The sequence below is a fragment of the Centruroides sculpturatus genome, unplaced genomic scaffold (assembly GCF_000671375.1).
Source record: "Centruroides sculpturatus isolate CEXI.00-Female unplaced genomic scaffold, Cexi_2.0 scaffold1834, whole genome shotgun sequence".
Taxonomy (NCBI): Eukaryota; Metazoa; Arthropoda; class Arachnida; order Scorpiones; family Buthidae; genus Centruroides; species Centruroides sculpturatus.
This window is the reverse complement of record NW_019385978.1, coordinates 56,596-80,729: the sequence shown is the minus strand read 5'-3', so window position 1 is coordinate 80,729 and position 24,134 is coordinate 56,596. Positions and strand designations below refer to the sequence as shown.

At 29.8% G+C, this 24,134-nt stretch overlaps 1 protein-coding gene across 1 annotated transcript in view; it reads left to right on the top strand.

Moving 5' to 3' along the window:
* Window positions 1-23,891, top strand: part of LOC111612908 (TGF-beta receptor type-1-like) — a 56,086-nt gene extending 32,195 nt beyond the window's left edge. The window contains exons 6-7 of the mRNA XM_023354198.1: window positions 16,720-16,850; window positions 23,433-23,891. Of these exons, the coding sequence (XP_023209966.1) occupies window positions 16,720-16,850; window positions 23,433-23,558 (257 nt within the window). The 3' untranslated portion in view covers window positions 23,559-23,891. The remainder of the gene's footprint in view (window positions 1-16,719; window positions 16,851-23,432) is intronic.
* The last annotated feature ends 243 nt before the right edge of the window (window positions 23,892-24,134 follow it).

The following is a 24,134-nucleotide window of genomic DNA, read 5'->3' as shown; positions in this document are numbered from 1 at the left end:
TTAACTATTACATTATATTATTTCACATATTTGCCATTAACATACCTTGATTAATCCGTTTTTTATCTTACATGGTTAAATCATGATAAGGAGAAGTACACGGTTAATATGATATTCCATTTTGACTAAAATTTCAATTTTATATTGAGTTACAGTTATTACAAAATTCAATTAATATAAATATTCTTGTGAGATGACATAACTGCTATAAACTTGTATTCCTTTTTTATTCACAATAATCCAAAAAGACAAAGAAACAAAACTTATATTCCACTAATAAATTATCATTTTTGGGGTTAAATTCTACTTGGATAATACTACTAGTAGTTATACAGTCTTCAAACCACTAAAGTTATTTCTTCATTTCTGATTCGGTTTTGTCCTCTTTCTATGTCGCATCACCATAGTGCTCATTAGCATATTCTGTCGTCTTAAGTTAATTAATACTGAATTGAATATTTCATATTTATTTTTTAGGACTATTGTTGAAAAAATTTTTTTATATATTAATTTTTTATAATATTTTAAACCAGTTTTTATTTATTTTTACACTTGGATTTTTATTTATACTATTTCGGCTTTTAAAAATTTCAATACTTTCTTTAAACTTTGTTATATATTTTTGGCTCTTTATGTAAAATTTTTATATTATTTTGAATAATATAATACAAAAGTTATATAAAATTCATTTTTTAAATGTAGATTTTCACATTACATCTAGTTTTTGTTCATTTTCTGATTGACTAGTTTTGTACAGTTTTGGTTTCATTTTCTCTGAATGACGAGTCTTGGATTTGTTGCATTGTCATATATGGGAAGTTTGTATTCTCCGGGGGCTGTGTGTGTGTGTGTTGGTAGGATCCTTCCTATTTCTAAGTAATGTGAAAATAGTTGGGGAACATTGTATGCAATCTGGAGGTCATCGAGACAGGCTGTTTGGTTGAAAATAACAGATAAGGATTGGTGGTATTTCACAACTAGACAATGTTTCCATGTTTTGTCTTCCCTTGCATTCTGGTCACTCTACAATGTGAAATGAGTTTTTAAGATCAATATTCTTAACAAGGTGGTTGGAAAATGCATATGCTATGTTGTGTTTATTAATTAATTCTGTTTCAATGTCTTCTGTAGATAAGCAATACATGTACACTTCCTTGATGAGACCCTATAAGTCAATGTTTTAAAGCGATGTGATAAGGACTTAGTGATATACTGGCTCCACAAGAAGGTCATTATTGAAATAGGGGAAAGATCATGTTGTGGCAAAGCACATGGGAAAGCCACCGCTGCCCTCTCTGTTTGCGCTTCAGGTGAGAATGTGGATCATTTACTCCAACATGCCACTCTTCTCAGGACTCTCACTCTTCTTCCCAACAAGAGTCAACACAGTGGAGATATGAGGGCCCAGAAAATTTTTAAAGCTACATTAAGGGATAATTGTGTCAATTACAAGCTTGAGAAACCTGTTTCCAGAGCAAGGCAAACATGTTATGATTTGTCACTGTGAACCAATGAAAATTACTTATTTCAACAATGTAACAGTATTCTAACAGTTAAAGTTTTTAAAGTTTGTGTTCCATTGTACATTAGCATTCCATTTTAGAGCTCGATTGTTCCTGAGGAAGGTCTTCAGCATAGGCCAAAAACATTTGAATTGCTTTTTTTTTTTTTTTATCCTGCTGGATTGGATGTAAGGTTACTGAAACATACATAGTTACTGTCCAGTTTAAGTATTTGTTATATAGTAGAGAGGTTGAGGCGCACATTTTAAACGTGTAAACGTGTACGTGTGACGTTCGGCGCCGCTTTCCCGTAAGCCTAAAAGTGNGTTATATTATTTAAGTTTATGGTTCTCCCATTGTAACAGGCAATTGCCGTATTACAAATAAAGCGTAATTTGGATATAACATACCAATTTTTTATTTAGTCAAAAATTTAAGTCTGTTTAAAATGATTAAAATATTTATCACAAAGATAATACAGTAGCCCTAAAAATTCTGGGCTTTTACTAAACAGATTATACATACTATGGAATCTCTATCCTCTTATTCTTTCATCAGTAAATATTTCTGATATAAAATAAGCTGAGTTTCTCAATACTGAATTTTATTCATGGTTATATTGTATTAATTGACATTTACGTAAACCTCGATACCATGAACGTTCGTCCATTTAGCATTATTGTTTCTTTAACAATGACATTTAAACACAAGTACTGTCAATATAAAAACAAATTATCAATTGAGATTTTATTATATGATACTATATTTCACAATTAGTAGCTTATTAAAAATTCATATAAATTATATTTTTCAATAAAAATTATAAATACAGTAATTGAAAATTTTAAAAATAAATATTTAACATAGAACATCAAAACCTATAAAATTACAGAGTAAAAATTCTCTAAAAAGCAAAATAAAGTTACTACTATATAAACATTTCACAACTTTCCCTTCAGAAATAAACAAATTTTTTCTTTATACATTATGTGGTGAACTGGAAATTTCACACCTTTATACAAAGGTGTGAAATTTCCAGTATTGCCTCAATTCACATAAAGTGTAAAATTTCAAATTCACAGAAACTTGTAAATGAGGTTAAAACCAATAAATAAACAACTTTTAATATCAAAATGAAACATAAATGATAATTGATCTGTTCACCTGTTTTGCTTATTTAGATCTTGACTAATTTATTGTTTCACTTGCAGTGGTAGTTTCAAAGACAATGATAGGAATAAAATACCATATTCCATTGCAAAAAAGAAATTCAATGGAAATTGATAATTTAAAATTTATTGACTCCAGTGCTTGTAAAATTTGGAGACCAAAACAAGTGTGATATATTCGAATCTGCAATGTATTATGTTAGGAGCTATTGTATTATGTTTGATATTTCTTTATAACATCCATATGATATTATGTTATGTGGATGTTAGATGTTACATAGCATATTAAAAATACACATGTTGCACATAACATGAAAATTTACTGCAACAAAATTACATTCTAAACCACATAGTATAACTCACAAATAGTTGAAAGTTTATTTGCTAGTATTAAAATAAATAAAATATAATAAATAATTATTTTTATTTGAATTTATAAAATTTTATAAAAAACTATAAAATTATTTTAGATAATGGTACTTGGACTCAGTTATGGCTAGTCACTGATTATCATGAAAATGGATCCTTATTTGATTATTTAAAAAGAACTACAGTAGACAGTGCTGGAATGTGTAAAATGGCTTATTCCATAGCCAATGGATTAGCTCATTTGCACATTGAAATTTTAGGAACTCAAGGTAAAAAAATTATTTTTAAGATTTTATAAATATTCAAAATCCTAAATTTTGAAATCTATACTTTTATACATATATCAGTTAAAAATTGAATAATGTATAAAAGAATTCAAGAATCATAATAAAGGTTAATTAATTATTAAGAGATACTTGTAACACTCATTATATTTATTATAAGAATCTCTTGATAAATTTGTAATAACAAAATATGTAATATTTACATGCTTGATTATTAAATTACACTTCTAATAATAATAAAACAAATTATTGATATTTGTATTGAATTTGTTTTGATTGCATATCTAAATATTAATATGAACCTCGTGTAAATATTTGAGTATAATATTATTTTCAGTTTAAAAAATTTCTCCTATAATTCTTGCAATATGAAGTGAAATATCAATAGAAAATGTAAAAAATAATTATTGAAAGTTAACTTTCATTTATTTTTCTATATTTAGGTAAACCAGCCATTGCACATCGTGATTTAAAAAGTAAAAATATTTTAGTCAAAAGCAATGGAACATGTGCTATTGCTGATTTAGGACTAGCAGTTCGATATGACTCAGTCACATATTCAGTAGATATTCCACCCAATACAAGAGTTGGTACAAAACGGTATTTAGCTCCTGAAGTACTTGATGAGACTATCAATACCAATCAATTTGATTCATTTAAACGTGCTGATATATATGCCTTTGGTTTAGTACTTTGGGAAATTGCTCGACGATGCAATGTTGGAGGTCAGTACATTTTTCTATTTAAATACTCTTTTTTTGATATTATACACTGCTGGCCATTAAAATTGCAACACCAGGAAGGAATGATCGTATGAACATCAAAATCATATGAAAGGAAGAAGAGGTTGATATATGCAAATGATTAGTATTTCAGGTCATTTAGACAATGCAGGAGGGACAAATGACATCTGAAGCACTGCATAAAAGAAAAGTTGTGCAGTGGATTTCTCATTCAGAAATCATTTTGACTATTGAGAATGTGGATTATCGTTCCATGATATTGCCACTCGCACTGGGCGAAATCCAACCACTGTCATGCGAATATGGAATCGATGGGTTGCTGAGGGTCTTACTGAACAGCATGCAGGATCTCAACGCCCTCCCATGACTAACACCTGAGAGGACAGACATATTGTGAGGTCGGCTGTGCAAAATCGTACAACCACATCACGGGCCATTAGTCAGGAAATGAGCTTGTTTGCAGCACGTCCAGTATCTGGTGTGATGATGTTTGCAGCAGTGTGGACTGTCAGCACTGCAACCATTACTTCGGCTTCCCTTGACAATGCAGCATAGAGAGAGACGGCAACTCTGGTGCACCCAATGACAAAGCTGGATACAGGAGTGGCACAATGTCTTTTTTTCAGACGAGTCCCGGTTCTGCGTGCAGCATTCTGATGGCCGTATATGTGTCTGAAGGCTCTCAGCAGACCGTTCGTCGCCTGCTTGCATTTGATATTGGCTTAGGGGCCCTGCACCTGGTGTGATGATATGGGCAGCCATTGGGTACATGACACACACATCTTTAGTTCAGATTGATGGTAATTTGAACGCAGATCGGTACATTTCTGACATCTTGCATCCAGTGTTGTGCCCTATCTTCGAGGCCTGCAAAATGCCATCTTCCAACAAGATAATGCAAGACCTCATGTTGCACATTGTGTTCTGACCTTCCTCGATACAGAGGATATTCAATGTTGCCCTGGCCTGCACGGTTTCTAGATCTCTCACCAATTGAAAACATTTGGTCATGGGTTGCTGAGAGACTGGCCTGCCACCCCCTCTCCTGCTAATACAGTTGACGAAATATGGCATAGACTTGAAGCAGCATGGAATGAATTGTCTGTTTCTGTCATCCAAGCCCAGTTCGACTCCATGCTTAAACAGATAAGGGCCGTTTTAGCCACCGGGGGTGGCAACTGTGTTTACTAATTTTGCACCCCTGTAAATCCCCAAACTGCTTGCAAATTTTATAATTTTGTCTTTATTGCTATACTGTTTATGTGCAATAAATATCTTTTTTTTTTATTTGCTTTCCTTCTTGGTGTTGCAATTTTAATGGCCAGCAGTGTATATGAAAGAAATAATGCATGTTATTGTATATATTATGGAATAATTTATAATATCAGTTTTATTGAGATTGCATCAAACTGTGTAAACCATAATCTTATTTAATACAATAAAAGCTTGATATTATGGACTTTGCATTATTATGGATGGCTGACATTTGACCAAAAGTATTGGAATTTTATAAGAAAACTCATCTGCTGTAACAGATTCCTTTATAACAGATTCTTGCTAGTACAGACTATTTTTTAGGTCCTGCAGACCACCATCCTTCTGTTATTGTAGATATTTTAGTTGCCATTTTATTTTGTAATAGTTGTCATTTTATTTACTTTATTTGAAAAAAATAAATACAAAAGTCATTTGTATTGTTTATCCAACACAATGTAGTGTAACTTAACGGTCACTTGGGTTTCTTGGCTTTCATCTTTGTTCTAGTTGATACGTGCTTACATCTCGCGTTTTGTGCTAAATATGCCCCTCTTTAGTCATCTAAAATTATTAAGAATAAAAAATCTTTTAACATGCAATACTTTAAAAAACCTCCTACACTATTTAAAAAGGATGTAGACAAATTAGTTAACTCACCAGCATACCTGGATATTACTGATTCGGCAATCTGAACAAAGTTTCATACAACACGCACTCAACCTATATGTATTCTGGCATGTCTACATATGTATTCTGGCATGTCTGTTTTGGCAAATATATCATTATTTGTGTTGTTAACTATTACATTATATTATTTCACATATTTTCTACATATGTATTCTGGCATGTCTGTTTTGGCAAATATATCATTATTTGTGTTGTTAACTATTACATTATATTATTTCACATATTTTCTACATATGTATTCTGGCATGTCTGTTTTGGCAAATATATCATTATTTGTGTTGTTAACTATTACATTATATTATTTCACATATTTGCTACATATGTATTCTGGCATGTCTGTTTTGGCAAATATATCATTATTTGTGTTGTTAACTATTACATTATATTATTTCACATATTTGCCATTAACATACCTTGATTAATCCGTTTTTTATCTTACATGGTTAAATCATGATAAGGAGAAGTACACGGTTAATATGATATTCCATTTTGACTAAAATTTCAATTTTATATTGAGTTACAGTTATTACAAAATTCAATTAATATAAATATTCTTGTGAGATGACATAACTGCTATAAACTTGTATTCCTTTTTTATTCACAATAATCCAAAAAGACAAAGAAACAAAACTTATATTCCACTAATAAATTATCATTTTTGGGGTTAAATTCTACTTGGATAATACTACTAGTAGTTATACAGTCTTCAAACCACTAAAGTTATTTCTTCATTTCTGATTCGGTTTTGTCCTCTTTCTATGTCGCATCACCATAGTGCTCATTAGCATATTCTGTCGTCTTAAGTTAATTAATACTGAATTGAATATTTCATATTTATTTTTTAGGACTATTGTTGAAAAAATTTTTTTATATATTAATTTTTTATAATATTTTAAACCAGTTTTTATTTATTTTTACACTTGGATTTTTATTTATACTATTTCGGCTTTTAAAAATTTCAATACTTTCTTTAAACTTTGTTATATATTTTTGGCTCTTTATGTAAAATTTTTATATTATTTTGAATAATATAATACAAAAGTTATATAAAATTCATTTTTTAAATGTAGATTTTCACATTACATCTAGTTTTTGTTCATTTTCTGATTGACTAGTTTTGTACAGTTTTGGTTTCATTTTCTCTGAATGACGAGTCTTGGATTTGTTGCATTGTCATATATGGGAAGTTTGTATTCTCCGGGGGCTGTGTGTGTGTGTGTTGGTAGGATCCTTCCTATTTCTAAGTAATGTGAAAATAGTTGGGGAACATTGTATGCAATCTGGAGGTCATCGAGACAGGCTGTTTGGTTGAAAATAACAGATAAGGATTGGTGGTATTTCACAACTAGACAATGTTTCCATGTTTTGTCTTCCCTTGCATTCTGGTCACTCTACAATGTGAAATGAGTTTTTAAGATCAATATTCTTAACAAGGTGGTTGGAAAATGCATATGCTATGTTGTGTTTATTAATTAATTCTGTTTCAATGTCTTCTGTAGATAAGCAATACATGTACACTTCCTTGATGAGACCCTATAAGTCAATGTTTTAAAGCGATGTGATAAGGACTTAGTGATATACTGGCTCCACAAGAAGGTCATTATTGAAATAGGGGAAAGATCATGTTGTGGCAAAGCACATGGGAAAGCCACCGCTGCCCTCTCTGTTTGCGCTTCAGGTGAGAATGTGGATCATTTACTCCAACATGCCACTCTTCTCAGGACTCTCACTCTTCTTCCCAACAAGAGTCAACACAGTGGAGATATGAGGGCCCAGAAAATTTTTAAAGCTACATTAAGGGATAATTGTGTCAATTACAAGCTTGAGAAACCTGTTTCCAGAGCAAGGCAAACATGTTATGATTTGTCACTGTGAACCAATGAAAATTACTTATTTCAACAATGTAACAGTATTCTAACAGTTAAAGTTTTTAAAGTTTGTGTTCCATTGTACATTAGCATTCCATTTTAGAGCTCGATTGTTCCTGAGGAAGGTCTTCAGCATAGGCCAAAAACATTTGAATTGCTTTTTTTTTTTTTTTATCCTGCTGGATTGGATGTAAGGTTACTGAAACATACATAGTTACTGTCCAGTTTAAGTATTTGTTATATAGTAGAGAGGTTGAGGCGCACATTTTAAACGTGTAAACGTGTACGTGTGACGTTCGGCGCCGCTTTCCCGTAAGCCTAAAAGTGTGACGATGGTGTTTGGAATGTCGAGAGTGATTCCACCGACTATCCAAACACCATTGTCAAACTTTTAGGCTTACGGGAAAGCGGCGCCGAACGTCACACGTACACGTTTACACATTTAAAACGTGCGCCTCAACCTCTCTAGTAATGGACTTCTTCAGTCTTGTGATAGTCCATTATATTGAGCTTTTATTTTAATTATTAAATACAGCAGATCATTGATCAACTGAAATGTCAATTAACTTTTGGCCCCCAAAAAAAATTTTCTTTTTTTGATTTTTGGAATGTTTTTTAAGTCTCCAAATTTTTTCAAAAATTTTTTCCTGTGCGAAAAAATTTTATCGCGATTTTAATTTACCTTTAATGATGCACAATTAGTGCTTAATTGTTTTTTAATGTGATTTTTTTATCAAATTTAATTAATTGTTCTAAAGTTGTAGTGCACGGATTTTACTTCGGTAAAGTTATTTAAAGCTAGTTTCTGATGTCAAAAACAACCTCCAATAGTTTTTTAATTTTTTTAACCAAAAGCTTTCCAGTTGGCAAATTTAAATTTTCACTAGTGCTGTGGTGCTGCAATCTTTGGCTATGTCTTGGGCTACTCCAATAGTATTTTTGTTGGTGTGCATGTTTTAGCTGGCAGCACTGGTGTGATCATGAGAGGGTACTTAAGGACATGCCAGGATTTGAACGAATTTCAACGTGGGATAGATTAATATATTTTTTTGTACATAATCAGTTATCTGAAAAATCAGTTTTTCGAACAACCCCAGTCTCCAATTGATTCGGATAATCAATGCTCTACTGTAAGTTACGGTATATTATTAAATTCTATGAACAGCTTTGTGCTTTAAAGCGAATAACCAAACTATAGTTATTTGCTTTAAAGCACACTGTTGTTGTGAATATTTATTTAGAAGTTTTGTTAAAAGTTTTAAGTTTTAATTATAAATAATTATTGAAAATTAACTTTTCATTCATTGTTTTTTTTTTAACTTTAGGTAAATCAGGTATTGCACATCATGAAGTAAATCATGATATACATTGGCTATATAAATCATTCCTTTATTTTTATTTAAGTTTAATCTTTTGATTAACATTTCAAAAAAAATCTTCTCAATTTCACAATGTTGTTGTTAAAAAATTTTATATTTTAATAAATTAACTTGAATTATTAATATATAAAGAAATTATAACATGTGAATGTAGTATCTGAAATATATATAATCAACAAGATGCAGAAAAAAATTTATTGTAAATATTACCAAACTACAAAAAATATACACAGAAAATTTACAAAAAATTCTCAATAGAGACAAAATATTAAGATATTTTTATATCTTGTCTTTTCTACATATCTAAAGAAATAATGGGCTCACAGTGAAGTTGACCTTTCTTTATACTTTCTCTATCAAATGCAAAAAAATAATTTTCAATATACAAGGTATTACAAATAAAGTGAACCAGTTATAAAACTTGAGGGAATGGGAATGACTAATGGTTGAGGGATCAGACTAATTATAGCTAAAAAACAAAAAAATGTCAGGAATTGAAAAATTGGTGAGTATGTGTTGGAGATTCCCATATTATGATGTTCTAAGGGGGTTTCTTGCTAAAGTTCACTGATACTGGAAATTAAAAATGGTGCCACTAGAAAATACATGAAAATATAAATAATAATAATAATTACTTCAGGGTAATTTTGATCATATTTGCCATTGTCATGGTCAAGTAAAGTTATCATGGTCAAGTAAAGTTATCATAAATATGTAAGTCTGGAAAGGCAAGCATGTATGTGCTCATAGCACGCCTCAGGAATTATTGTGTTTGCAAACAGACGTACAGTGCTGTATTACAAGGTTTCTTCATGCAGAGGTTCTGAATATTTTCAGAGCCCAAAATTTTTCCAGAACACAAGTTTTACAAACAAAATTTTTCCAAAATTATTACAAGCTTGCACACAAAATAAAACATTTTATGAATAAATTAATAATAACTACTACATGGTTTTGAAATATTATAATTAAACCACACAACTACTTTAGTTGTTTCCAAGAAATGGCAGCCTTCCCATTTCATTGTATAGTTTGTCAATGATCTACAAGACCTATGTATTGTAGACCTTCAAGTGAGAACTAGAAGAAAACCTAGTAAAATAGTATTTTTTCTCCATTAAGTCTTTCCAAGGATTACTTTAAGATACAAAGCTTTATGAACTGGAGGGCCATTCTAACATTCTAAGCTATGCTAAGCTAAAACTTCCTGAAAGAGACTGTCATACTTAATATTGCAGTTGAGTATGTGGTAGCTTATCATTTGTTCAACTGATTCTATATAAGTTTGTACATATTAAGAAGGCTCCATAGATTTTGTCTTAGATAAGATATAAAAAGAACAGTTAATTAACTAATTGAATTACTAAAGTTGCATTCCTTAAATAGGTTTTAAGATTTTACTTAAACTATCTTCATAAGAGGGAATAATAAATATAAAAAACAAGTAAAAAGGTCAGTTACACTAAAAAACTATTTTTCAAATAGTAAAATACCTGCATTACATCTTTAAGAAATATAAGGATCATCTTGTCATTTACAGACTAAAATTACTTCATTTTAATGAAATAGCAATTCTTAAAAATTATCTTTACTTTGTGATTCTTGAATATCAATTTTACAATAAAGAATAACAAAGAATAAAGCAAATTTTAGAAAGGGCAGTTTCCACTCTTGGCCCTCTCTGTAGATGTGTATTATATTACTAATGAGAAATTTTTAATTTGAATTTCAAATAAAGAGGTTCGTTTTATTTTCTCATGTACAGAAGTGCATCTTCTCATTTACCTTCCTGTAGTCATCATGTTGGCTGGCAAAGCCAGTTTCCAAAGATGGCAAGGTGATGTGATGGGGGAGTTCTTTTAGTAAAAGGGAATTAGCTGTAATTTCTTTGAGGGTAGTGTTGCAGAACTTTATCTGAAATAAGATTACAAATTTATTTTGTAGTACACAGCAAAAGCATGCATATCAACCTATAAATGAAAAATTTTCAGGTTTCTTTTAAAACATTGATTCTGGATTTTCCAATCATTTTCCATTCTTAAGCTTGATATTTATTAAATAATGAATGTATTATGTTCATAAGTAAATTGTTAATTTTTCTAATCTAAACTAAACTTTAGAAAGTGTTCAAAAGAATCATATTTGAATCTGGAGTTTTTGTAGAATCAGAATTGGGAGAAATTTTGGTATCATCCCATCACTATATATGACCTCAGTTGATCTAGTAAAACTGTTAATCCAACAAGACTTTGGAATGGAACTAAGTGTATTGAAAAATTGGCAGTCAAATGCAATATAAAAATGAACAAAAATTTACAAATTACTTTGTGTTTGAATTAGTGATGCCACGAATAGTGATTTTGCCAAATACCAAATATTCAGCTACACTCTCGGCCAAAGTGCCGAATGTTCGGTAAAATATGTGTACATTTCACGGGTGACAAGTTACGACTGGTCTCATTGCGGTGGGTGCAGTAGCAACACTGTGGGTGCATTTGTTTTATTTGCAAGTAGATCATGTCACAACGTGCATTATTTGTTCATTGTTACATCAAATTGTGTTACTAATAGTCCTTATTACTAAAAAAATATCACTGTATCACTTTATATGAAAACTATTCATCTACATCAGACGGCAGACCTTTACAAGTGGTGGTCAGCAAACGCAAAACAGTATCCAAGCCTGACAGAATTTGCTAAGATTTATCTATTGTCTCCCGACAGTAGTGTATAGTAAAATACTATATTATTTTTCAGACTTTTCCAACAATTATCGACACGACTGTGTGCCGGAAATAGCCGTTATCTAACGGGTACTTTATGCGGATTCGCGTTAATGTGCCAGGCCTGGACTTTAAGCGTGCACCGAATTAAATAATGACAAAGTTAATCAAAACCAAGCCAATATTTAATAAAATTTCTAGTAATAACTATATACAAAATTTAGTAAAAATCAAATAACAATTTATTCATGTAAATCAATAAGAATCAACCCAACAAAACTCAAATCAATTATTTTCTAACTTAACTCTATTCCCCTTTGGAATTTGACAAAATTTCAAAGAATTAACTTATGTACAATAATTCTTACGAATTAAAGGTTTTAATTGTCACCTCAATATACTAGGAACCTTTTTCCTCAACTCTCAAGACTTTCTCTAGCCTTCGATCCACAAATCGAATAACTTCAAATTTGCCTTGGAACTACTTTATCCTATCGGATACCTCTCTCTCGTTTGCTGCTATGAAGCTCACCACGCTCGTTGATAACAGAAGCTCACCTCAGTCACCTTCACTTGAGGTTCAGTCTTTATACTGTGAGATGACGTCACAATTCTGAGAGCGATCACTCCCCTCATTTACATACTTATTGCTAACAATAAATTTTTTCTGTTTGCCTGACAGTCTATTTTCTGACAATACTCGCTAATCTTTTACATTATTCTTTTTGACAATTTTCAGGATGTTTTATTCTATAAGGTTTAGCAAGTTCCTAAGTTGTGCTTGTGGGGTCTCCCCCCCTCTTTCTCAGTGCGGACTTACTTTTTCCGCTCGGGAGCGCAAGTGTGCGTGAGTTTTATCCACGGTGCTTTTCTCTCGTCGGTGAGTTGGTTTCTCTTCTTCTATTTTTAAGTTTCTAAGGTGAGTGGTGAGGAAACCTTCATCCTAACAAAACATAAGCCCCAAACAAAAATAGAATAGAAGCAAAAATAAAAGTAACTAAAAATAACACTCAGACTTGGTTCCTTACAGTATATAGTGAGAGGCTATTTTCAGAAGCAGGTATAGTTTATGAGGAAAAGCACAATCATTTGCTATCAACAAATGCTGAAAAAATTGTTTTCATTCATCACAACTTGCCATTGATAGATTTTAAGTATTAAATGTAGTAATTTATGATTAAAATAAATATGTTTTGAGTAATATGTATGTGTTTGTTTTTTTTATGATTTGGTATTCGGCTGAATACCGAATAGTAGCCGAATATTCGTGGCATCTCTAGTTTGAATATTGAAATATTCAAAGAAACTGAATTACTAATATTGTAGTAGTATTTGGAATTTATTTTATGTATACAAGAATTTATTTAGTTAAGAGCTTGTATTTTTTTATGTTTATTTATGATTAATATTTTTTAAATTTTAGTATCATCACTAGATGAAATATTAAGAACTGTGAAGCTACTAGAAAAACGTTTAAGTACTTATATATATGATCACAGACAGTTAATATGATGGCTTTGGCTAAAGATTGGATTTAACATATAAATTGTGTGTATATGTACTTAAATTACAGTAAAGTGTAGTTTATCCAAATCAATTGGGGACTGAGGTTGTTCAGATAACTGATTATGTACGAAAAAATATATTAACCTATCCCATGTTGAAATTTTTCTTTGTTGTGTGTCGCTTCACGTTGAATTTTTGTCCATGTTAAGCGTAACATAAACATTTTAAAATAATAATCGTGGCTATTGTATCATAAAAATTATTTCTTTATTTTTTACAAACAAAATAAATATATTGAAAAATATAAAAACAAAAACAATTATAGTTTAGAAGTTAATCTAGTATCAAAAACGTTCGATTCAGCATGACACACAGTCCTCAGAAAAACACCACACAAAAGTGCCAATGCTGCCAGCTAAAACACACACACCAACAAAAAAAAATATTGGAGGAGCCCAAGATATAACCAAAGATTGCAGCACCACAGCACTAGTGAAAATTTAAATTTGCCGACTGGAATGCTTTTGGTTAACTGACATTTTGGATAACCGGCTTTTGGATAAATGATGCTCTACTGTACTTTTAAAAAATTGTGTACGCATGTGTTTGTGTATGTGCATTTAGCACTACTCCACAGAGTTACTTTGAAACAATGCTATTGCATTTGAAACACTATTAAAAACAAGAAAAATGATGAAAATCCAAAATTTATGAACATGGACACTCATAATCAGTGACTATCTCCTCTTACATTCATTTAATCAATTAAAGAATTTTACCTATTTGCTCATATCCAATCATTTTCCATTTCCAGTCATCTAATGCACTCTTTTGTTAAACTAAACCAATGGTTCTCAACCAGTCCACATCAATTCTAGGGGTCTGTGTAACATTACTGGGGCCCACATAAAAAAAATACTGAATTGGGGATTCATAGTGATATTTTAATGGTCTATAGGGTAATTCTACTTCTGAACAATTGTTTTACTGAGAATTAAATTTCTACAGTATATACATGAGCTATTTTTTAAATAAGGTCCATTTGTGAATGAGAGTGAGAATGACATGCAATCACAGCAGTGTGCATGAGCATCTGCTCCCAGCATGCTTTGTGCATGTTTAGATGCCATTTGCATCCTTATTGTCTGTTTGTGTGCTGAGCTGTAGAAGTTCATAATGTTTAAGAAAATTGAGTCGCCTGCCAACTGTGAGATACAATCTGTTATTCGATTTTAAGCATGAAAAATCATGGCAACTGTCTTTTGGGACAGGAAAGGGATTTTATGCCAAGAGAGACGACAATCAATTCTGATGTGTATTGTGTGACCTTGAGAGAACTCTAGCATGCCATACAAACCAAGTGTCATGGCCTACTGTCTTCCGGCAGCAAATTTCTTTGAAGTTGAAATTTAAAAAATTGCTGAGCAGTATGACAAATGTTTGAACAAAAATGGAAATTATGTAGAAAAGTAGATAAAAGTATGTAGAATATGGGAAAAAATATATTTTAATGATATTTACAGTATTTTTCTTCGTATTAAAAATCAGACCTTATTTAAAAAATACCCTTTGTATATTGTCAATTTCTTTATTACTCATTTCTTGTATAAAGGTTAAAATATAAATTATTTAAAATATTGAATACGTCTACGACATATATATATCTCATTGACAAAGGTCAAAGAGAGATTATAAAGTTGGGATTTGTTAGAAGAATCTTATACCATCAACGTCATGTCACTTGACAGTTCAAGGAAAACATTTCTGAATGTTTTCCTTTCCATTTTTATTAGTGAAAAATATAAGATTTTTCTTTTTCTGTGCAATGTCTATGGGAGTCCACAAAAAAAATTAATTGGAAAAGGGATCCATGGGTAAAAAAAGGTTGAGAACCACAGGTCTAAACTATATGACTGCATTTTTATTTCATATTTCTTAAATTGATTATAACCATAGCAAATAGAGATTTTCTCAACATAATTTTCTGATACTGAAAATTATTTTGCAATGCAACTCAATGCAGTCATATAGAGTTTAGACCTGTGGTTCTCAACCTTTTTTTTACTCATGGATCTCTTAAATAAAGATAAAAGTAATACATGTGAAGAACTGGTTGTCTGATTCCTCTTTTCAGATATAGACTACTATCCACATTAATTTTAAATGGTTTTAATCTGCATTTAATTAATAACAATTGAAATATGATAATGGAGCTGGTAATTTGTGATGATATATCAAAAGTTCTTTCATATACTAAATGATATTCTGAAAATATTTTATACTGCAATAGTTATATAAACATTACAGACATTATTTTGTTGTTCAGATAATGATTTTTTTAATAATAGTTTTATGAAAGAAATATTGAATTGAATGTCTAGCTTTGTTACTAGTATAATTTTGAAATATTACTAAAAAGGGAATACTAACAAAGTATGGTGCTGTATTACATAATAGATATTTTCAAAAGAAATTCTCTGGAATAAGTTTATTTTGTAAACAATAATTTCATGCTGAAACAATTATATGCAAGAATAGAAAGGCTTGGAAAGGGAAGGAATTATTTTGAGAAGTTATAGGGAAGAGTAAAGTTATTTAGTTTTAAGAAATACAGTAGAACCCCAATTATCTGATGTAATGTAGATTGATGCTACCTCAGATAACTGAAGACTTGGATAAAATGAGTGGCTACTACTGTTTTGGATTAAAAATTACAAATGTAAAAGATTTATATGGCACATCACTTTAAGTCTGTTTTTATATCTTAGCAAATTTAATTATATATAAGAATAACATTTTTACATTAATTATTATATATGTAATGCATACGATAGTTTCAAGAACGAAAATATGTATTATTGTACTTACAGTTTAATATGAATAATTTGTCTGACATTGAAGTTAAATAATAAAAGATAACAGAAATAAATAATTTTGTAATACATATTATCATTTTAAACTTTTTAAAGAATTAACAGGATAAGAAAAGTAGTATATTCATGTATGGGTTCATCTTAGATAATGCAGTATGTTAGTTAATCAGGGTTTTTCTTCTTTTCTTTCAATTAAACTTTAAAATTTTTATGTATAATTATCTAAATTTGAAGTTTTATTTACATTACACTCATTTACTGATTGTTATAACAGGGTTCTATTGTAATTATTATAATTCTGTACAACTTTGAATGTACTGTGTCATTGAACTTAAATCTTATTAAATTTTAAAATTTAGGAATTTTTGAAGATTATCAACTTCCTTACTATGACATGGTGCCTTCTGATCCCAGTATAGAAGAGATGAAAAAAGTGGTATGTGTTGATAGGCAAAGACCACCTATACCAAACAGATGGCAATCATATGAGGTATACTAAGATAAATTTATTATTTTTCATTTTAAATTTTTAAAGAAATAAAATATGAATTATGATTATGCAACAAATCCAGTTTTTAATTACAATAAATAGTAATATCAATTTCAATAAATAACATTTTAATAAGTTGTTTGAATTCATAATAAAAATTTATTATCCTAATTTAAATTTTGATGCATAATTTCTTCTTTAAAAAAATAAATTTTATTTTTATCATGTAAGATTTTATATAGATGTAATATATTTTTAATTTGAAAATTAAAAGCAAAAATTAATATTCTAAGATATTTGTATTCATTATATATTAATTTCTTTATTTTTTACAAACAAAANATATTAATATAATAAAAAATTATATACTATATATATGTAATTAAGAAACTTCTCTATGTATAATTTTTGAAAATTAAAATTAAATATCTTATTCATGGTAGAGTAATGTACACACACACACCAGTGGCGTACCGTAGTGGGGGCAGCCCGCCCCGGGCGGCAAAATTTCACAATAAATAATAATAATATCTTGAAAACATTTGAAACATCCTAATCTATACTTGCATCGCGCCTACGATAGTGCTATCGTCCGGCAAAGTATTGATAGTATCGTGTAGTGAATCAGCTCGCCGGGTGAACTTTTTCATTCGAGGAATTCCTGTGAAACCTGTTGATCTTTTTTTTTCTTACTTGTACGATTCATTCACATTCATATACACCACTAATATCCAATAGAACTATTTTAAACAGTCGCTGCACTACCACTGAATTTTTCGTTGCTTGTTCTGTGACAAAACTGAATTTTGGTCTTTTAAATTGAAATACCTAAATAAGGGGGAGCGAAATTTCCCTTCGCCCTGGGCGGCTGACACCCACGGTACGCCACTGACACACACACACAAAATAATGGGGTAAGAAAAGCAGAATCATTTATAATTTGTAAGAAAACTTTTTACTAAACAAAGTATGCCACTTAAGCTATGCTCAACAACTAAATTAGTAATTAGGATCTACACTAATAAACATCTCAATATATACGGAAACATCATTCTACTCAAAATGTGAAGGCAATAAATTTACACACACTCTTAGCTGTCACTCGGCTACACATGCATAAATTTTCACTGCTTTATACTATGTACTGTATGATTACTCATGTGCATATGAATGGCAGTATAAAATCTCATGCTGTCTCTGTTTTTCAAAACTCAAACAACAAGAAGTAAGTAAGTTAGGACTTCTGATACATGAGCAGATCCTCCAGAAAAATTGCAATGACTGTGTAGCAGATTTCTATGGACTTTTGTGTTCAAACAAATCTGCTGTCAGAACATTCTTTAGATACTACAAGAAAACTATTCTACAGCAACTGGACACAACACCAGTAGACTGCCAACAACTACTGCCAGGAGAGATAAAATTTTGTATCATCATGTCATGAAATACTGAGCTGGTATATACATGGCAGCAACAGAATTCTGGAGTGTATGCATAGACAATCCTGTAACTCAACAAACTGCTAGCAACAGACTACATGACACAAGCTATGGCTCAAACAAGAATAATCTGAAATTCATATTAATGTCATTTCAGCATACGAAACATTTTTATGGCCAGGGACCACCTGCAAGTACAGAAACTAAATAGTAACAAGTACAGTAATACCCCGAACTGACGCGATAGGTTGGACCGAGCGATAACCGTAAGTTGTGATATAATTTCACAATTTGTGTAAAATCCAAGTCGGGTGTATGTGAGCTAATAAATGTTCTCTTAATTTCTCTTAAATAATCTTATCTTGTCTTTTGATTCGTCCATGGTTACAAGAAATCACACATAGAGTCTCTTGAGTCTCCGTAGATATAACAAACACAGAAATAAATAACACAAAATAAATTGTAGCTATGCGTCAATTCCGTGCAACATGTCCAAACATATAAGCTGAACAATAGTGTGGGGGAGTGAGTAATCAAGGGTTGCATGGCACTCAAACAAAAGACGAATCGATGAGATTTGAAAATCGCGTAACTCTGGGTTCGCGTAAGTCGAGGTATTACTGTAATTTGGTATGATGAGTTGTCCTTCCTAATACTATACAAAAATATTTGCTATTGTATATCAGACAGTCCAATGAAAGACTTGTTTAAAACTATGAAAACAAGAAGTCAAGGTTCCAGCCATGATGCAAATGTGGGAATGTTTTGAATATTCTGGCATTGCTGATTTTAATTCTATTAATGCATAACACTACAGGTAATTCTTCATTAGTATTGTTTACCTGTTTACATCCTCAGAGAGATGTGCTCTTCCAACAAGATCTCACAACTTGTGTGCTGCTTGCCCTACTACTACTTGGCTTTCACAAAATCAGGTGGAATGGGTCCCAAATTTCTCATATCTGAACCCAATCAATGACCTATGGCATGTCCTCAAGAAAAGAGATGTGAAAATACAAACCCCAAGCAAATGATCGGCTGAAGACAGTACTTCAAGATGCATGAGCCAATATTTCACAAAACCTTTGTTGTGTCTGTGTTATATCAATGTCTAAATGAGTAACTGATAAGTATGCTGCAAAAGGAGATTCAGAAAATAGTGATTATTTGCAAATTCAGGATGTATATAAATTATTGCCTTCATGTTTTGAGTGGAATGATGTTTCCAGGCATGCACCAAGAATATGTATTGATTTTTGTTATAGAACATAACTCAATTGGCATATTCCATTTAGTAAAAGGTTTCTTTACAAATTAAAAACAATTCAATTATTTTTACTGTTTATGAAAACTGCATAGGGTGGACATATATTTATTACCTTAATTTAAACAATTTAGATATTTTATTTTATTTATTTAATGGTAATTACTATTTAATAAAATAATTTCATTTGATTAGTAATAACATGTAACTGTTTTCTTTCATAAGGATATATATTAAAGTAAAATTTGATTGTCTCTTGGTTTATAATAATTTTTCTCTAAATTATAAAATTATCTGCGTGTAAAATCTCTTCTATATGAATTATTATTCTATAAAAACAAATCATTTTAAAAGTTCATTTTCAGTTTATACAGATTTGATTAATATTGTTGCATTGTAATTTTTACATTGGTGACATTCAATTAAAAATGTTATTTATAAAATTGAAAAGCCTTTGGTTGCCTTTAAGTACATGCCACCATTATAGGATAGAATATACAGGGTGGACCAAAAAGAATATACGTATTTCAAACTGATATATTTATTAAACTATCGATAGTAGCAGTGTGCTGCTGGTATCGGAGGAATGAGTGCATTGTCTAGTTTGTCCCCAGATGTCAGTTGTGNTTAATGTTTACAATACCATATTGACAAAGATTTCCTTCTAATCCAGCAGAACAATGACATTGAAAAACACCATTTTTCAATATACATTGCTGATTATTAGCACATGGATTTGGCTCACAAGTTAGCACCGATTTCCAACAATTTGAATCTAAAATTCAATTTGAAAATAGAAAAAAAACCATCAAAACTTTTTAAATTAAAATATTTAAGCATTTATATATTTGTTACTATTTTCTTAATCTCTAATTATTTAATTAGATTACTATTAAATAATTAATAGTAAAATTACACATTAAATTATTATTAATAAATGGGTAAATTAATGTTGAGACTCAGAAATTCATACAATGTCAGCACATAATTACAGACAGATGGTGCAATGAGTTGTATGAGTGACCTTGTGTGATCTAACATGATCTTGGCTCTTCCCACCAAGAACAGTGTTCTGTAGAATTGAAGTTTCATTACACAATTTAAATAAGGCAATTTATTGGTTTTATCTTTATCTAATTCATAATAAAGCATATTACAAAAACTAGAGGCCTGAATAATTCATTTAAAAATTAATAATTATTAATTAAGTATTTAAGAACTTAAAACTTTTTAACACCTTTTAATGTTTGTCTATATATAATTTAAAAAAATAAAAAACTACAGTTCCTTTCTTTAAAAAAAAATGAAAAAATTGTATAGCATTAGTTGTGATTTGTTTTATTAATCTTAATAATTCAGTTTTATTCTAAAAAAAATTTTTTAATTAATTGAAAAGGTTACATTGTAATGATAAAAACTACAATGTAGTATTACAATTATTTGCATTTATTTAAAAAAAATCATCAATGTATTTTTCTCAAGCATAAATGATTCTTTATAATTTTGAAAATCATTAAAAATATTGTAATTGGATAGATAAATATACATATACTCTCTTTTGTTATAACACGTGTTTCCAATCTGTAAATTTGGTCATAGCATAATAGATAAACAAGGGAATAAATAATGAAAACATAGAATTGTTTTTACTCAATTTTTCACAAAGAATATACTTAGACTAATGTGTAATATGAGCCAGCTAATGTAGTAACTTATGCAGGAATAAACAGAACATACAGACCCCTATCTTTTTCTTATCCCACTTTACTTATGTTGTTGTTTTACAAGCATGTATTACACTATTCTATTGATTTTGTATATTTTATTATGCAGTATGAAATATTTTATTGATAAAAATATTTCAGACAGCATCTCAGACACAAGTAAGCTTCACAGATTTTGAGTGTTCTGCTCATAACTCGTAGTTTTAAAAAATATTTCAATTAATACAAAAATTAATTAAAATGGCCAAGGACTATAAATATATATATAAATATTCACAGTATAGAAGCAACAATAAAAGTCTTCACATCTTGTCCTTTCTTACAACCTCAGGAATAAAAAATCTTTACGGGCTGAGTTGCCTTTTTTTTGAAGTGTCTCATCTGTCTTGTTATGTAAAAAACATTAAAATACAATTCCCAGGTGGCAGAACAAATCACAAAAATATTCCATGGCCATTTTAATTAATTTTTGTATTAATTGAAATATTTTTTAAAGGAAAATATTATTTATACAAGAGTTGTTAAGAAAGTCTTTGTGTCTTAAGAAAGTATGCCTCATGTATATGAAGAAATACAGAAATTTTATTTGTTTGTCTCATTAATAAACAAACAAAATACACTTAAGTAACATGTTTTAATAAGCAATAGTGGAATGCATTTTTGTCAAAATATAGCTTTATTCAATTTATGGCACTTATTTTATTACAGTAGAGTCAACTTAATGTGGACTAAGAAAGTGGCGAGTTTTACAGACTCTGGGCCACATTATTCACAACTCATAATACATTTCTGCAAATTAATCTATTAAAAATCTTTTAACACATTCAGAGTGAAAGAAAATCAACTGTACAATCTAATATGAAATAATTACTATACTATAAAAGATAAAAAAATTACCTCTTGCCAATGTCTTATTATTACATGTTTATTACAATGTATTATATGTGAAAATTCATGTACTGTATGTATTAACTATGTACAAATAATGACTATTTCTGTTTCTATTTAAATTTTGATTTAAAAAAAATTGATTATTTAATGGCTACTTTTGAGTTAGTGACATTTGTGCTGTGGCATTTTGTAGTGGCACTTTGGGAAAAGAATTATTTGTTAACACACAGAATTGATGCTATTATCAAGTGTTGCCAGGAGAGTAATTCAAGTGTTACATTAGTGTTTGTTTTTTTTTAATGACATAATGAATTTTACGGAATGTTAAGTTTATAAGTCTCTACTAGATAATAATTAAAATTTTTATGATCTTTATGAAATTATATATTTACCATTATTAATGAAATTAAATAAATATATTTTTTAAATTGTTTGATTATATATTGTATTATGAAAAAGACAGTATACCAATTACAGTACTAATAATGATGATGATAATTTTAAGTGAAAATAAGAAAACGGGAATATATATTATTCAATAACTTTAAGATTTTTCAGTAAATAATTGTAATTTAAAAAAATAAAAAATAATTGAGTTAATCTTTTCCTTTATAATTTTAGGAGTTATTTTAGCTTATTTAATTTTCTTAAAATATGAAAATTTATAATTATACAGAGTGTCCCAAAAGTTTCCATAAATACCGTGGTGAAATGTAACTTTATTCACAAAACATTAAAATGTCAGCATTAATTAATTAAGATTTGTGTCAGTAGATTAAGGTAATGGAACACGTGTGATCTGCCAATGGGGTAACTTCTAGCAGGACTTTCTATGTGGAAACTGGATTCTGTTTCGGTGCTAGACATACAAAGAAAGCCCAGAACACTGCACGGTGGCCAGCCCATTGGTCAGGCATGAACCAATGACCAACTATCAGTATTCAATGGTTTTATTTATTCAGCCACTGGTGGACTTCATTTGTGTCACTGTATGGAGACTTTTGGGATATATTGCTGACCAACAATGCAATGTTTTGACACTTTTTGTGGTAACAAGAAAAGGGTACAAAAAGTTAAAAATAATAGGATATAGGAAACAGAAATCTTATAATTATAATCATTATTACAATTTATAATGTAATTAATACTGTATGTATTATTCTCTTTATGCTTTTTTTATTTTATTGAATATTCCATTAAAATAACAAATGTATAGATAAATTCAACACCATTATTAATATTTATTTTGTATTTTTATTTCAAGGCCCTTAGAGTAATGTCAAAAATTATGAAAGAATGCTGGTATCATAATGCTGCTTCAAGATTAACTGCCCTTCGTGTGAAAAAAACCATTGCTAACTTTGGTGTACAAGAAGATCTGAAAATATGACTATGTGCCTCATTAATCAATTCAAAGGCATGTTAATAGTATATTGTAACTTTCCATCATTGAATGGAGAGTTTTATAATAATGGGTGTAAAAATGATGATAAAAGATTGCAAACTGCAAATTTGGATTGGACTTCCAAAAAAAACAAAAACAAAAAAGCTTGAATTGCATGGAATGTTTATTTCATAATGTACTGTACATAGAACTAATGACATCTACAAAGACTATTGGTGCTCAATGCAGTGCCATTTTTGAAACTATCTTAAAGCATAAGGAAAGCTTCTCCTGATGGCAGAAATAAATAATCCTGTATTTATGAGTAAACTGAAAAAATGATATAGTGAGTACAACAGATGCTGAAAATATCATCCTACATTTTATTTTTGAATTTTAAACCTTTAACAAAGTTATAAATTCCAAAGTTATTAATGTTAAAATTCCTTTACATGTTTTTTTTGTTATAAATGATTCCATAGTAATATAAGTTTATTAAACCCTTTTAGCACATAAAATTCAATTTTTAAATGACAATATTTTTTATATTAAATAAATGATTCTAATCATGTCACATCAATA